The following is a 17,342-nucleotide window of genomic DNA, read 5'->3' as shown; positions in this document are numbered from 1 at the left end:
AGAATATGGAATAGAATAAAACTGGTAAGCTTGAAAGACCGTTTCAGCCACAGACTTTAACAAAACAAAGAAAAAGGAAAAATGCATCTATTTCAAGATTTTAACTTTTTATTAATGCAATTGCAGGGGAGAACCAAAATAAAATAAATTAAATAGATAAAAATGATGAGTCAGAACTGAGATATAAACTATAATTGAAAAAAAAAAAAAAATGGAGCAAAAAGGTTGAAATTACATTAAACATTGCATGAATTTTTAATTGCATTAAGAATTATGACATGGTATTGTGAGAAAAAAAAAAGAATTGCATGAAACAAAGCCTAAATTATGAAGAAAAAAAACCAAAACAATAATTAATTTTTTTTAATGTATTTTTATAAAAAAATAATAATAATTGAACTTCCCAAAAGTTAGAATTATGAGATGTAAACTCAGAATTGGAAGAAGAAAAAAGAAGAGATTTTGGATATTTTAGTTCCACTAAAAAACATCTTGTCTGTAATGTCTCACAAAAAGTAAAATATATTATTTCAAACTCTAACTCAGTTTTTAGCTAACTTTACACTGACTGGTTCAATTCTCCAACCTCTACCCGAGGTCTGTCATTCTTTTTAAATAACAAAAGGTTTGTTTGGTACATACAGGAAAGGGACAGAAACAAACAGACAGAAAGAGTGCCAGGAGGTATGAAAACAGGAAGAACCAGTCAGAGACAAACACACTGCGATGTGGTTTGAGGGGAATGACAAGTTAAAGACAAAAATATGAATCTCTCTTTTGACTCTAGGAAATGTTGTTCATGTCAAGTTCACTCGACACAAACATTTCAGTTTGAGATTAATGCGCACAATTTCCAAGTTGTCAATATTTTTGCTTTCATCAATGCTTTGGGTAAAAGACTATATGCACATATTATGAGTATAATATATACTATTAATAATAACAACAACAATAAGACATTGTGAATGTGAAACACTTTTGCTTCCAGACCAGAGAAAAGCTTTGGTATTCATGACAGTAAAAACAGGGCTGCCGTCAAATCACGTTTAGACTTTTACCTCCTCTAGTGGCGTTACATAAGAAAGACGAAAAGAAAAAAAGACAAAGACATCTGGGATTTTCCTTCAACATGATATAATGAACTAGTCATAAAATTATCAGAAAAAACAGCATTGTAAAAAAAAAAAAAAAAAAAAGTAGTACCAAAAAAAATCATTTGAAGAATGTTCTTTCTATTTCAGTTTCCAATATAAAACATGTGCTAAAGCGGTAGTCAACCTTCATATGCATTCATTAAACTAGGAACATAATATATAAAAAGAGTTTTTATCATCCACAGAGATGAATGTCAGCAATTAGATTTCTGAACTGATTTTGTGGCAAGCATTAATAATTTACATTGGCTTCTATAATGGTTACATTTTTGGCACATCCCATTTTAGTGACGAATGCTACACTCGAACTTAAAATAAAGGCACAGTATTATACAAAAATGACCTGTTAAGGAGGTTTTAAGTGGTGGTACATTTCATAATTCCATTAACCGTCCTTATAAAATGTATACGATACCTGCATATACGGTTATTAATGCATACAACGCTTTGTAAACTCGTAATGTTTCATATAAAAACTTGGCATGTGACATTTAAAAAAAAAAAAAAAAAAAAAAAAGTACTATAAAAACAAGAGTTATAAGATCCTTGGCATTCAAGTGCCTTCATAAATAAAGACTTCCTTGGCTTGACAATCAACAACAACTACGCAAGAAACAAAAAAAAGGGAACCAAGACATGATTTTAAACACAAACCTGCAGAATTAAATGTGGAGCCCGTAGAGTTGGTTAACCGTCGAAGGGTGCGCTTCCGTAAAAAGTCGAAAAGCAACAATCATAGCTTTAATAACAGTTCTCCCACCGCTGGTTTGGGGTTATTAATATTACATGAAAGAGCAAACACGGGAGTGCTGATGTGAGCAAATAGGTACAGATGAATGTGTGAATAAGTGCACTTGAGGTCGAGAGTCAAATAAGATGCTTAGTGTGAAGAAAAAACAACAACAACAAAACGCTTCCAGACGGTCGGCTACTGAGAAAAATAGCACATTTGGAGTATTACAATAATATAGTCCTAACCCTCGCCGCCTGACCCGTTTCTAACTACCAGCTAATTCAGTCCTCCAGATCCCTCTCCGTATACTTTTGAATGCGAATGCAGCGCGGACAGACCGGACACTTGGCCTTGCAGGAGGAGTGAAACACCGTTTTGCAGACGTCACACCTGAGAGACAGAAAACGCAGAGTCACGGCGTGACGCTTCTCCCACTGCTGGGATGCACGCGACCGAATAAGCATGACTAGCGCGTACCTGGTGGTGCCGTCGAACTGGAAGGGGAAGATGATGTTGTCGGCGTTGCAGATCTGACATATGAAGCCCCTTTGGGTGCAAAGGTCACAGCCGTGCACGTGCTTGGAGCCAAACTGGATCAGGGACTGCAGGTAAGATTCGTAGTGCCCGTCTGCTATCTGTGCGCAAAAAAACAATACTAACATCACTCCTGAGGGATAGGGGTTTGATCAAAGTGCGATATTCCCGTTCTTTTTTTTTTTTTTTTTTTTTTTTAAAGGTACAAAAGTTGTCACCGTGTCGTACCTTTAAACACTTTAGGTGCCAGTATGCATCCTTTTAAGTGTACTTTTGTAAGGGTACTGCCCCAGTCACAACTTTTTTCCCCTAAAATCCTGTTCACTCCAAGAACATTAACTGTAAATACAACAACATTAGCATCCGCATCAGCGAACTACAATATCTGTTTATTTTAATAAACCCTGTTCACACAAAAAAATGATAACTATAAAGATATTAGCATCCACACCAGAGCATGTGACAGCAGGATGGATTCTGATTGGCTGTCAATGTTTGTATGGTTCATAAAAGGTGATTCCAATGATATAGTTTCTCTATGATTTTATTGCTATAGATCAAAAACTAAACTGTAGTTTTTTTAAAAGGCAAATGAGGATTGGCTGTAAATCTGGCCAAAAATATATGACTAAAACCACCAGTAGGTGGCGCCAAGTCACTGCAAGACTGCTATTTTCAAAAAATGCTAAATAAAAAATAAATAAATAAAAAAAAAAAAGAGTAGAATGTTTTATTTGGTTTTAATTTATTTGCTTTGTTAAAATAAAAATATATTAATTTAAAATATAAATTTAATTAAGGAATATATATATATATATATATATGCGCATCGCTTACCCCTAGTACAAAAAAAACACAACAACACACATCAAACAATACCTGCTGCAAGTCCAGTACGCTGTATAGATCACTGTTATCCAGTAAGTATGTCCGCTGCTGAAGTCTGGGAATAAAATTAAGATTATTTATCTATTGCTATCATCTGTTAAAGACTCGACTGTGTCCAAATGACACACACATGCGTCTAAAAACACACACACACACACACACACACACACCTGGGCTCTATCTGCTTGCTGATGCCGCTGCGGCAGATGAGGACGTAGTCCCCGAGAAAGCGAAGCCTTTGTCTCAGGTTCTGCACTTTCTCCATGACGTCCGTGTGATCGAACAGGTCAGGGTTCAAAGCGTCGAGGTGCAGGAGAGGCTCATGCTCAATCTGAGTCAGCAACTTAAAGGCTTGTTTTGAGACCTGAACATACAGACACAGACACACAGACACGTATAAAGACACGTATAAAGACACACAAATAATCCAGAAATTTGGGTTTGGTAATATTTTACATAATTTTTATAAATTTAAAAAGGAACTCTTTTCTGTTCGAAAGCATTTAAAATGTAAATTTTTCCTGTGATCAAAGCTGGATTATTTCAGTGTTCAGTGTCACATGATCACAAATTTACTGCCCAAGAAACATTTATCATCAGTGTTGAAAACATTTGTGCTGTTTTTGTGGAGACTGATATTTGTTAAGTTGAGCATTAAATTGATTTTTTTTTTTATAACATTACAGATGTCTTATTAATATTATGGATGTCTTATCTTACTTTTGATCACTTTAATGCACCTTGCCAAATTTCTTTAAAAAAATTAAATATATTAAATATATATATAAAATACATTTTGTGACCTCAAACTTGTCAAATGTTAGTTTATCAGTATTTAGAATAAGTGTATAAGTATTCAGTATCTTTTTAATAATCCACATTAGAATAATAAATTAATGAAGGAATAAATCAGCATTTAAATGTAACGAATGTTATCAAATAACAGGCCTACGTTTTAGAAAAAAATGCTTTTAAAATAAAAAGGTATAGATTTAATATCTATAAAATTATTTAAACTTAAATTATTTAAAATTAAACATTTTACTTCATTAAATTAAAATGGAAAGTGACTCCCTGTTGTTCATTTTTTATAAATATAAAAACTAAAAAAGTTTTTAAAATAGTACACATCTGACTTATTTTAATGCGTCTAAAAATATGACAATACATTTCTATTTCATTAAGTAAAATGCGAAGTGGATTCTACTTATGTTAATTTTATACCTCACGTGCCGTTAGGTCCCAGTTGTGCAGCATGCGGGAGGGGATGATGCTTGTGTCTCCCTGATGGCAGCTCTCACAGTAGTACTGACCTGAGAACTCACAGAGTCTGGCTCTCCCCAGAGACACACCGATCTGACGAGGACAACCTGTGCACACGTTCACAGCAGCTTTTACTTAGAGCCAGAGAGCACAGCTACAGAGAAAAACACTCAGGCCACATATAGACACGACAGCAAAACACTTCCTCAAGCTCACAAATGCAAGCATGGAAATAAACATGTGGTTAATGCCTCGCTTCTGGGTCGAGATGAAGATGTGAGGTTAAGATAAGAGAAATCCAGTTTAAAACGTGAACACATGTCATTATTGCATTGCTGGTCTCATACGCTTCTGTCAAATATTTATAGCATTTATCAAGCAAAAAAAAAAAAAAGGTTTAATATTTTAACTTGATGTTAAAAAAACTGAAAGCAATGCTAAAAATAAATATGATTAAAACGTATTATTATTATTATTATTATTATTATTATTATTATTATATAATATATTATTATGTATTTAATTATTATTGACCTTTGAAAATCTAAAAAAACCTTGGCATATCATAAAAGCTTGAAATATCAGATTTATACTCTTGTTTAAAAAAATAATAATAATAAATTAAGAAATCTATGATTTTATTCAGTAAGGAGGCATTACACTTAAAAAAAAAAAAAAACAACCCAGAAAATACATTTCTAATGTTACCAAGGATTTACATATACAATAAATGCTCTTCTTTGAAATCCTAAAAAAAAAAAAAAAAAAAAAAACCCAGAAAATACATTTCTAATGTTACCAAGGATTTACATATACAATAAATGCTCTTCTTTGAAAAAAAAAAAAAAAAAAAAAAAAAAAAAAAAAAAAAAAAAGACATATCCACAAAGATAAAGCAAATTTTTCAAAAAAATTTTCAATATTGATAAGTAGTGTTTCTTATGTATCAAACATATGACATTTCTGAAGGAGCATAAAAATATAAATGTCAAGTATTGCTTTAAATAAATATTAACAATTAGTGCTGTCAAACAATTAATTGCATCCAAACTGTTGTACTGTTTATAGTTATAATGTATATACAAATATAAAAACATGCATGTATATTTTTTTTAAGAAAAATGCTGTTTATATATTAAATAGATTTAAATATACTATAAAATATTAGAATATAAATACATACATATGAGTAAATACATGTAAACATTTTAAAAATACATATTGTTTTGCGTGTATTAATATATATATATATATATATATATATATATATATATATATATATATATATATATATATATATATATATATATATATATATATGTGTGTGTGTGTGTGTGTGTGTGTGTGTGTGTGTACACACACACACACACACACACACACACACACACATATACATATATATACACACATACACATATACATATATATATACACATATACATATACACACACAAAATATACACAGAACACACATATATATTATGTAAATTGTGGTTTGACAGCACTATTAATAAATAAAGTTTACATAATTACTAATGTAATTATAATTAATAAAATTTAAACACCACATTGACTTTTTTTTTTAAACTACAAATATCCCTCCTGCCTGATTAAAATAAATTAACTCCGATTTCAGAAACAAGAGCTTATTAAAAGTAACTGCCTGTGTTGTTTGCATTTCACTAGAATTTTAACTAACTTTAAAAAAAGAAAAGAAATCTGTCATACTTGCACATTTGTAGTTTTGTGCATCCAGCCCCCTCTCATTCGGGACAGTAGACAGGTGAGACAGCAGCACCCCGTCTCCCTTCAGTCTGTGCTGGACCAGCTTGTGGACGCTGCCCACCGCGGAGACGTCCTGCAGCGCTCCATCATCCTCCGTCTCCAGATACGAGTCGAGCGCTCCTCTGATCAGACTCCTCCACCCTCGCGCTTCCTCGCCGCTCTCCGCCCGCAACGTCAGAGTGTCCCGCGCAGTCAGAACCTTAAAAAACGCTGGGCTTCCTAGAGAAACGTCAGGAACCACATCCCTGATGCTCCCAATGGTGTAAGAGAACAGGGGTGTCTTGGAGTCCCCCTGGACTCGGTACCCTCTCAGGGCCTCCAGGGAGAGAGAAAGCAAAACAGAGCGCCAACCCTTCTCCTCCAAGTTCTGATAGACCACCGCTTCCTTTATAGCATCCGGTTCTGGGTCCTTATGACGGGTCCAATCTAGCTGTGGAGCATCTGGAAGCTCCGAGATGGTGTGCTCGGGGCTTGAGGGCGTCGGCGAGGGGACGTCCTGGTCGTGGAGCTCCTCCCACTGTTCGTCTCTCATTATGGGCCGTAGTTTGCCGATGGCCTCCTCGATGCGATCCACCCAGTCCTCCGCTTCTCCCCGGGACGGGGCGCGCAGGTAGATTCTTTTGCCCAGGAAGGAGAGGCGGAATCGGCCCTCTGTGCTGGAGGACAGGCGGACGTCTTCGCAGCGCAGCAGGGACAGGTTTTCGTAGCAGATGCGCTCCTCTGCGTTGATGTAGAGTCGCAGCTCAAACGGAGAGAGCTCGCAGTAGTAATCCCACCACATGCCCACCGCTCTGCGCCGCTCCAGCTGACCCAGCTTCAGAAGACCCCTGAACGGGTTAGGAAGACCTGACAGAGACACAGAGAGTCCACTTTACACAAACATCCAGCATATCTACTCTAGTTTTGCAAAAGCAGCACCTAGTGGCAAAAAATGACCAGATGACCTTTATTCTGAGCAACCTCAGTTTCAGATGTAACTCTCTGGTTGAAAACCCGATCGCACTCGGGGTCATACTCGGAGTTCAGTGCACGAAGGCCACTGAAGGCATTCTATAGTTAGTAAAATTAAATCTAGCACTTAATAACTGTATGTGAAACCAAGCAGAGGGAAGTATAATCATGTGTGCTTTTTTTTTTAAGGTCATTGCTCTGCGAGAAGGAAGTTAACACGGATTACAAACTGCTTTTCCCACGTAGAGGAAGTTGTGGCCTCGTGTCCTCCTTACCGTTGTGTCTCCGGTGCACTACACTAGGTGCTGCCTGGATGCAGTCCGTTTCAGAGGTAGGCGTTTCCTGTCCGTTCGTCTGCACAATGTCAATCACAGCATACGCTTCCGAACTGTCCGTTTTTCCTGGTTTGTAGAAATCGTCCTCTGATATCCAAGATGTGGATTTCTGAGACACAAAAAGGTGCAGATTGTAATTGGCTGGAGACAGGACTGCTGTTATGTTTCTACTGTTGCTGTCATGATTCAGAGCCTCTAAAATAAGTTTTTGTTTACATAATATATGCGTGTGTACTGTGTTTATATTCATGTGTATATTCACTAAAAATATTATTTATACAGTAAATTCTTATATATAATATACATTATATGAACACACACAAACATGTGTGTGTGTGTGTGTGTATATATATATATATATATATATATATATATATATATATATATATATATATATATATATATATATATATATATATATATATATATATATATATATACACACACACACACACACATATATGTATACATATATTTTTACATATATTTTTAAATTTTATGACAATAATTTATTGTATTAGATAAATTTTATAAGCATAAATATAAAAATTATATACTTTACATATGTGCATATTTATTTATATATGCATACATACATAATGAATATATTTTGGATGCAATTTATCATAATCAGCCGAGAGCACTAGTTAAAATAGAAAGAATATGTAATATAGTGCATATGATCCCCTCTAGATTTATTTTTATCAAGCCTTGGATTTTGTGTGACATTAGCTGTTTTATTAAAGTTTGATTTATCAGTTTCTCATTTTAATTCATGTTTGTTTTACGCTTATATGTTCATTTGTGTTTTAAATCTCATGATTACATAGACTAAAAGGAAGCTCGATTAATCTATTAATATTAACCCAGCACTAGTTGCAAATATGTGTGTGAATGCAAACGTTTAGTGACCGAATCGCTCGTATCGTCAATTCATTTCGAAATGCAGATACAACTAGGACCAATTAAATAAAGTGACTTATATGCTTAAGAAATGAATAACTCACGCAGGAGGAATACAGAGAGTCTGAGGAGGTTTTCCTGCTGACGGTGCTCGCGGAGCGTCTGTTTGCAGCATGCTGGGATTGCTCCACTGAACTAGAGGCGATGGAGGTCTCTGAAGGAAGAGCCTCGGGGTCTTTAAGGTCAGAGGTCTTGTCAACAATCTGGGTCGAAACCGAAGGAAATTCAACAGGTGAGTTTTCTGGAGTCTCTGTGGAGGTTTTAACTACAGTCTTGGATTCCTCCTCCTCCTGTATCGTCCCAGCTGATATGTTTTCTGAGCATGCTTTAGCTTCCTCTGAGACGTGTGCATCTGATTGATGCGTGTCCTGTGCAGCTGCTGGAGACGCCTCGGGCTTGTGCTTGTTGTCAGTAAGGGCTTGCGTTTCAGAGTCCGAAGCCGGTATGAACACGTCAAAGTCTTCCTTCGAGTCCCGATTGGAGCAACTGTTGTCTCTGAAAACAAGCAGGCACGACTTTAGCACAATTTCTTGGAGCATGGAGCTTTCTGAGCTCAGTAAGAGAAGCCGCAAAACCACAGCCAAGTGCATGCTTGATGTTTAATATTCAGCTCAAGAAAAGGATTTTGGATGCTAAAGAAGATACAAAAACAATGTGACAATGTTTTACAGCATGAAGCTGGTTGGGTCAAAAACTGGATAAGATGGCATAACCCTTAGCCAGGCAATTAGAGACATTGACTTTTGAGTTTGACATGAATATTTTTAATCAGGATGTGCATTTTAGCAATGCTTCGAAAATCAGCATGCTAGAACATTTTTGTTACCAAAAAACACTTAAATATGATGATTCATAATTTTTAGAATATGTATACATTCTGATTTTTACATTCAATTTTCCAAGCATGCATCTAAAGACGATCAAAAGTGACAGTAAAGACATTTAACACGTTAACGATTTCCATTTCAAATAAATGCTGTTATTCTTAGCTTTCTATTCAAAGACATGAATGTATTCAATGTTTATTGTACTATAAAAAAAATTATATAAAAAGCACAACTGTTTTCAGTATTATTAATCAGAAATATTTTTTAATCAGCATATTAGAATGATTTCTGAAGGATCATGTGACACGGAAGACATTAATGATGACTCACGGGAATAAATTACATTTTAAAATATATTAAAATTATATTTTCATGTAAAAATGCCATTTACATTGTGGACAATAAAACTACTATAATATTTACTTAAATGTTAACTTTCGATTAAGCACACCAATAATGGTTTTTAAATGTTTAGATCTGCAGACAAACACAGAATAACTATGTATATAATAATAATAATAATTACCATTAAGATACAGAAATGAATCAAACTTGTTACTGTTTGGATGTCAACTTATATCAGTGTCATGAATGGCAGCTAGAAAAAAAACATAAAAAGCTGTGAGACTTCTACTCACTCTGTAGCGGTGATCATCTTTTGTGCGTTTTGGCTGATCTCCGTGTCACAACTCCAGTGCTCCTTCTCCGGACTCCTGAGCTCCTGCAGCAGACTGTCCGAGCTCAGACTGGAGGACAGCTGCGATGACCCTGACGTGTCCAGGCTCAGGTTCGACGTGGTCAGCGGGGTGTTCGGCTCGCAGCCCTCGCTCGGCTCTCTCCTAGGCTCCCTGTGGATCACCTCCGGAGCCCAGTCTGAGCTTCCAGACCCTCCGGACGACTGGGACACCGTATCCCAAGACTCCTTGCGCTTGGGGCATACGAGGTGCTCGTCGGCAGGCGTCAAGGGAGACAGACCCGCGAGGACCAGGGGCGTGTTGGTCCACTCATTCAGCACCGCTGATTTATAGGAAAGCTGGAAAGTCATCGAGGACAAACCCTGCAGGAGCGTGAGGAGAACCTCGCGGTCCTCTGGGTCCAGCAGAAGAGCCCCGGGCTGGTAGTAGGAGCCCAGCTTGGAGCCTTCTCGAAGCAGCGAGGTCAGGTAACACTCCAGAAGCCCGTCATTTAGCGCCAGACGAACCCACGCTCTGCAGCGGCCAATGTCTGAGTTTATGAAGCTTAGACGTTCCAGTTCTTGAATTACATCCCTATAGTGTCAAAAAGAAGCATGTGAAACATAAGCTTAGTTCACAAAATTTTTTTTTGTTTCACATATTACATATTCATGCATTCGCATATTGATGTGCTTGTTTGGTGCTCAAGAACCAATGATGTTTGTTCCCGTTCTTCATGTTTGATCTTCCATTTTATATTAAGCTTTATATTATTATATAAAGTGAATGTGTCCTCTGGATTAAACCACTCCAGGATCTGATTTGTACTGTATGAATGAAAAGTGAAAATGAAATTATTCCTGTGATCAAAGTTGAATTTTTTAGTAATTACTGAGTACATAAATATTCTAGTCTCACGTAATAAACAAATAAAAAATAAAGAGGATGGATAGAGCAATACCTATGGATCAAGTACTGGTTTCAACTGGACCGAAATCTCTCAGAGATAAAAATATTTAAACTTTAAGAAGAAAACTGCGTAAAAACAGCCTAAATCTGTCCTGTTGGGTCAAGTGGTCTTAAAAGAGCCGAGTGAGCGAGTGTCACTTGACTACTGCCCAAAGACTTAGGAGCCAGTTACTAAACCACATGATTCATCTAATCCTGCAGACTTGTCACAATCCTCACAGAAACTCCCTGACATGCCTCTTTTTGTTTCCAAACGGGTGACAGGTTGCTCACTTGGAAACACTTTTGAGGTAAAAGTTATTTTAAAAGCAAAAACCAGCTTCAGTCAACTAGGTTAGTAAACAAACCAAAGGCTAGGAATGATTTCGAAAGGAATGGGGATATGTTATGATTTCAAAAGGCTCATGAATGACACTCGTTTCCTCTGGTATTCTATTCATCCAAACATTCAAGAGAACTGCATAACATTACGTGACATGATTTGCTGAAATGCAGAAGTTGGTTGCTGGTTGCCAAGATCACCAAGGCTGCATTTATTTAAATCACATTAAACTGCTTCTTATGTTTGTAAAAGCTGTGATGCATTCAGTTTTTCAGGATTCTTTGCGGAACAGAAAATGGAAAAGAGAGAGAGAGTAATCGGAGAGTAACTTGTTACATGTAACTAAACTCAAGCAGTTGTTTAAAAATGTAATTATTTTGCGTTTTAAAATTATATTATCTTAATTCAATTGATGAAAGATTTTAACCCTTCCTGCTTTAAGCATTTGAAAGTGATTAACAGTTAAAAACATTGGTTATATATTTAGAAAAGCAAATCAAATGTAAATAGTTACATTAAAAACAACTGAAATGGTTACACTACTTACATTATACTGTAATCTGTAACCTAAAACAATTCCAATAACCTTCTCAACGCTGTTTATACTATCTTTATATAACCTTTTAAATATAAAGGAAGTTATTTTCTGCTGTATTGTGACCTACATCTGAATATAATGGATTATCAGAATCAAAAAACAAATTTAAGGTGGAGATTTGGATCGGTTTTATGCATCTGTTGCTAATTGGATGATGGAGGTGTGGGCGTGGCTTCTCATCAAAAGAATGCGAGTTTGGAAGGGCGGAGTTTAAGATGACAAAGTGTGGAGAAGTCCTGCATGCGTCACCAAAGAAGATCAAGTTACGAAATATCAACAGAGGAACTGTTTATTAATTTATTTAATTTTCTAAACGAATGTAGGCTTTATTGAAACTAACTTCTCTGACCCACCTGTGGGTGACGGTCTTCAACAGGCTCCAGAAGACGGGCTGAGGAAGAGCCCCCCGTGACCCTCCTTTGCGTGTGTGACTTCCGTCAAACCGGATGAACTTGCTCTTGATTCCATGAATGAAGACCGCCTCCACAGCACAACACAGCAGGTTAGCCTCCAGGTCCTCGCTGGTGACCGCCGTGTCTGTGGTGATGTAACGCTTCTGCAGGACCTTCAGCGTCCGCGCGATCTTGTTCTTGATCCACTGAGGAGAACAGAAGGGTTAATACTGCGAAATCTCTTTTTATTCTTGGACCAGATGTCTAAAATTAACCAGGGAAGGAAATACCGATAGCTAGTGATTTACTAAACAGCCCAGTCAAAATCAATAATACGGAACACTCCACTTTATTTTAGAAAGTAGGCTCATTCGCTAACTCCCCCCAAAGTTAAAAAGATAAGTTTCACCATTTCTGAATCCATTCAGCTGATCTACGGGCCTCTTTTAGCATAGCTTAGCATAAATCATTGAATCCGATTAGACCAGAAGCATCTTGTTTAAAAATGAGCAAATAGTTTAGATTTTGTACTAAGATTGTGGGAAAATTAAAAGTTGTGGTTTTCTTGGCTGATACGACTAAGAAATACATTCTCATTCTAGCGTAATAATCAAGAACGTTTGCTGCCGCACCACAGCCGCGGTGATATCACTCTAATCATATCAGCCTAGAAAACCACAACTTTATATTTTCCGCCAGTCTTAGTACACGATATAATTACAGAAGAGTACATTTTTACATTATAAAAATATCTAAACTCTTTGGTCATTTTTAAACGAGATGCTACTGGTCTAATTGGATTCAATGATCTATGCTAAGCTATGCTAAAAGTGCTATCGCCAGACCCGGAGATCAGCTGAATGGATTCAGAAACGGTCAAACTCGACTTTTTAACACCTGGGGGAGTTGGAGAATGAGCTTATTTTAAAAAAAAACGTGTTCCTTTAAGAGTCTGCAATTTGTATTGATTTGCAATGTCGCTGTGAGATCTGGGTCAGCATCGGAACAAAACAACTTCACAAGCACCGCACGGCCTCTTGAGGATCTCAGACAAGAGGGCAGAATGGAGAAGTCGTCGTGGCATGTGAACGTGAGCCATACCTACAGACAGACCGTCACTGATGTCAGCTGACTACATCCGAGCCAAAACACTGACGGACAAAGCTGTGGAAAATCAACACAGCCCCTTTAAGTCAAACGACATGCAAATAGTAGTCACGTTTCCGGGAGGGATTAAGCCTAGATGACTTAAAAACGGAGTTTGTCTTTAAGACTACAGGCCTAAAGCACTGTGTGTTTATGACCGATGACTAGGCGAATGAGGAAATTCTGGCTCAGATCAGATCATGTTGCAAGTGAGTAAACAACAAAACACATACAAAATCTGTGGTTGTGAGAACATACATCCACCTCTGTAAAAAAGACCGGATAGTTCTCAAGCAATTACTTTATTTGTAATGATATGAATATAGAAAGACTGCTATTATACAATCATTTGGGGTGATCATAAACAGAAAACTATTCATTTAGTTAAGCTATATTCATTTAGTGGGAAACGTGTATATATATTATCGAAAATTAAGGACATTAAAAATTTGTATGTATTTTGGAAACAGCATTATGGAAAAAAAATGACAATAGTTTAAATGCTAGATTTAATCTAAATTGATTATTTACTTAAGTTAGTAAAATTGAAATAATTTTACTTATGTTAAAGTAAATAATCAATTTAGATAAATTACTAATTATATAGTTTTTATTTGCAACAGCATGGAGCTTTTATTAAAATAAAATATGTTCTAAAGGCTTTTAATTTATTTTAGTATATATATATATATATATATATATATATATATATATATATATATATATATATATATATATATATATATATATATATATATATATATATATATATATATATATATATGTGTGTTGATTTTCATCTTGTTAACAAAATAAAACAGGTAAATGTAAATAAAAAGCACAAAAAATGTGATCTAATGCGTGTCGAAATCATGAATTCAACTATTAAGCCTTGCAGGGAGAATATAGCTTTTGAGTATACAGTTACGTTCAAATCCTTCATTTTGTTTTCGATATCCATTTGTGCAAGTGAACTGTACATTAAGAGCTGCAGTTAGCACAAGTCGAACAAATAAAGAGGAAATGGCCAGAAAGAAAGTTTAATCTCTTGAGCGGACACTTCTCTCATGAAGCCGCTGCTTGTCTGGTTTCCATTCTGTGTGCTGTGTCTAACTTCCACAAGACATCAAGCAAACCGCGGCTTCTTATAAACTAGTTTTCATAAGCCGTATCAGAATATTATTAGAATCAGGCCGGACAGAAATAATGGAAAGTACTGTAATATTAGTCAGATGACGGTCACCATCTCCAGGTTCCCGCAAATGACACGACCTCTAACCTAGAACCTGCTCAGCGGGTTTCAGGAAAGGTTTCCTATCGGTGACACTAATGACCACAATCCAAATAATCTTCAAAAAGATGAGGAAGTTACAAACCTGTTTAACGTCGCCCGTTTCTGGGTCGCTCTCGGGCGTCTGGGTGGCCAACATGGCTCCTGTAGCTTCAGTTAGTGCCACTTCACACGCTGAAAAACACAGACAGATGACTGTAACCGCAGAGCGTAGCTTTAACCATTTCGTGTTTGTGACTCTAACTACTATTCTAACAGGCATTGACCTGTGGATCATTTCTAGGTTGTTAAACCCATGGTGTCACGACTCACCCCACGCATGTTACGCTCCCTAAACATGCTCGTATAATAAAAGAGGTTAAATAGTAGACTATAAAAACAATGGAGAAGAAGAAGAGGAGTAGGTTTGATTTACAGGCAAGTTCTTGTCAGGTACAAAATAGTGGAAGTGATACACGAATCCCTGGCAGTTTCCCCTAACGTCCAGTCACACGCCGACGTGTTCATTTCACATCAAAGTGCATCTGGGGGCACTGTAGAAAGGAGACCTAAATTGTAATCCTCAAGTATATTTAAAATAATACAGCCTCAAAGAAAGACAAGGCCCCTAGAGTGCAGGCTACCTAAAGATAGCACGCTTGTTCCTCACACTTAAATACATCTTTAAAAAGCGCTCTTTGTGATAATGTTGCACTCTTAAATCATTACGTTTTAATAATTGCTGAAAAAAAAAAAAAAAAAAAAAATATATATATATATATATATATATATATATATATATATATATATATACACACACACACACACACACACCAAACCGACTAAATTACTAATATTTCACATTTAAACAGAACTGGCATTCAAGCACATTTTGGTTTGCCAGTACTTTTAAAATATTTCAAGGCAGCATAAACAATAATAGGCCCCCAAACGTAGTATTTAGTACACACTCGGCATACTTAACTCTTTAAATGCAGCCGACGTTAAATACACGCTAAAGTGCACTTCTTTTAAAAAGTACACACTCCATTTTAGTACAAATGAATGCAAACCAAAAAAAAAACTACAGTTAAGCCATGGTAACCACATATGAATCATGGCTTTGATGCACTATGCATAGTTTAATTATGGTACTTGTATCGTGGTTGTACAAACTCAATGTGCCCAAGCATGGTTAATTTTCGACAGGGCAGTCATGAGTTGAGAAACCTCCAAACGCCCTCAAACGAACACGCACGCATACACTTTCTTAATGCTTTGATAGGTTTAAAATGATCATGCAACAGCCGACAGTTCGCCTTTTTTTATTAATATCGCTAATAGGACTCTCACCATGTCTTTTCTGCGTTCATCCGTCACGACGGCGTTTCCTCTCCTCTCGCCGAATCGACACGAGCACGGGTCGTGTGAAATCTGTCAATCTCCTGATCCGGGAAAACAGAAACGAGATCAGCTGACGCGAAAGGCAGCATGGGAAATGAGCGCAAGGTTCGCGGTGTTCCTGTTCGGCTATAAGCGCTATTGCGCAAATCTTGCGCAGCGTTGATTGCGGCGAGGACTGAAACGAACGCGCGGCGAAAGTTCATCATTGTTTTCTCAGCGTCGGGGTTATGTAGGATGGAAACCAATAAAACTCCACACTATTATTATTTATTTACTTATTATTAAACTATTTGCTGTAACGGCATTGTTTAATGATAAAAAAAATAATACGTAAATAAATAAAGTGAAATATACAAAAAGCGCATAAAACTACTAATACGTAAATAATTAATTTAAATATATGTTTTTATGTATTTATATTTATATTTATATATATATATATATATATATATATATATATATATATATATATATATATATATATATATATATATATATTCAAGTAAAACAGCTGTTTCCAAACAGCTAAATAAATTAAAATAGTCTAATAGACTAATAATGCAATGTATTGCAACATGCATAAACTAAGGGCTTCATTTATTTTAAAAAGCCTGTCTTTATTTATTTAGCGTGAGAGTTTATTTGTTCGTTCATCACTAATTTAACAAGAATTTTAATTAACAAGATATTTTTTCAGTATCTGTGGTTATGCTAGAAACCCACGTCGTGTTTTCGACTTGTATCGTTATGCATTTCCCTGGAAGGAAAGTAGGAATTAGAAATGAGATTTGTGAAATTTGGTCAGTCCAACTCGTTTTGAGATTTGATCTTATAGGCTATTACTTGTGTGGGAATTAATATGACAGTGTATGCTGAATATTCATTTTTATTATGCTTTATTGTGCGTGTGTGTGTGTGTGTGTGTGTGTGTGTGTGTGTGCGCCTGGTATTTATCACATTATGGGGACCAAGTGTACAAAGATAGGAATACCACTAAATTTCGACCTTGTGGGGGCCTTTTTTTTAAGAAAACAAGCTTAGAAAACATGGATAAAATTTTTAGAAAATCTGAAATTGCCAATAATTTCCTGTAAGGGGTAGGTTTAGGTGTCGGGCAATAACTCATACAGTCTG

General features: G+C 36.1%; 1 protein-coding gene across 2 annotated transcripts; it reads right to left on the bottom strand.

Moving 5' to 3' along the window:
• Positions 1 to 147: 147 nt before the first annotated feature.
• plekhm1 (pleckstrin homology domain containing, family M (with RUN domain) member 1) lies at positions 148 to 16,302 on the bottom strand. Of its 2 annotated transcripts, XM_043254167.1 has the most exons (13): positions 16,158 to 16,299; positions 15,241 to 15,358; positions 14,911 to 14,999; positions 12,350 to 12,594; positions 10,072 to 10,701; positions 8,651 to 9,101; positions 7,584 to 7,752; positions 6,301 to 7,203; positions 4,534 to 4,679; positions 3,480 to 3,673; positions 3,301 to 3,364; positions 2,365 to 2,522; positions 148 to 2,277 (listed from the first exon to the last, which is right to left on the bottom strand). In XM_043254167.1, exons 3-13 carry the CDS (start codon positions 14,962 to 14,964, stop codon positions 2,169 to 2,171), a joined length of 3,123 nt encoding a protein of 1,040 aa, XP_043110102.1. In that variant the 5' UTR covers positions 14,965 to 14,999; positions 15,241 to 15,358; positions 16,158 to 16,299; the 3' UTR covers positions 148 to 2,168. The 2 variants fall into 2 exon arrangements, with proteins under 2 accessions (XP_043110102.1, XP_043110101.1); XM_043254166.1 differs by lacking the exon at positions 15,241 to 15,358 and having other exon boundaries at positions 16,158 to 16,302.
• Positions 16,303 to 17,342: the final 1,040 nt, after the last annotated feature.

The sequence above is a fragment of the Puntigrus tetrazona genome, chromosome 12 (genome assembly GCF_018831695.1).
Source record: "Puntigrus tetrazona isolate hp1 chromosome 12, ASM1883169v1, whole genome shotgun sequence".
In the NCBI taxonomy this organism is placed as follows: domain Eukaryota; kingdom Metazoa; phylum Chordata; class Actinopteri; order Cypriniformes; family Cyprinidae; genus Puntigrus; species Puntigrus tetrazona.
Note: the sequence above shows the minus strand (reverse complement) of the source record. Positions and strands in the feature narration are given on the sequence as shown.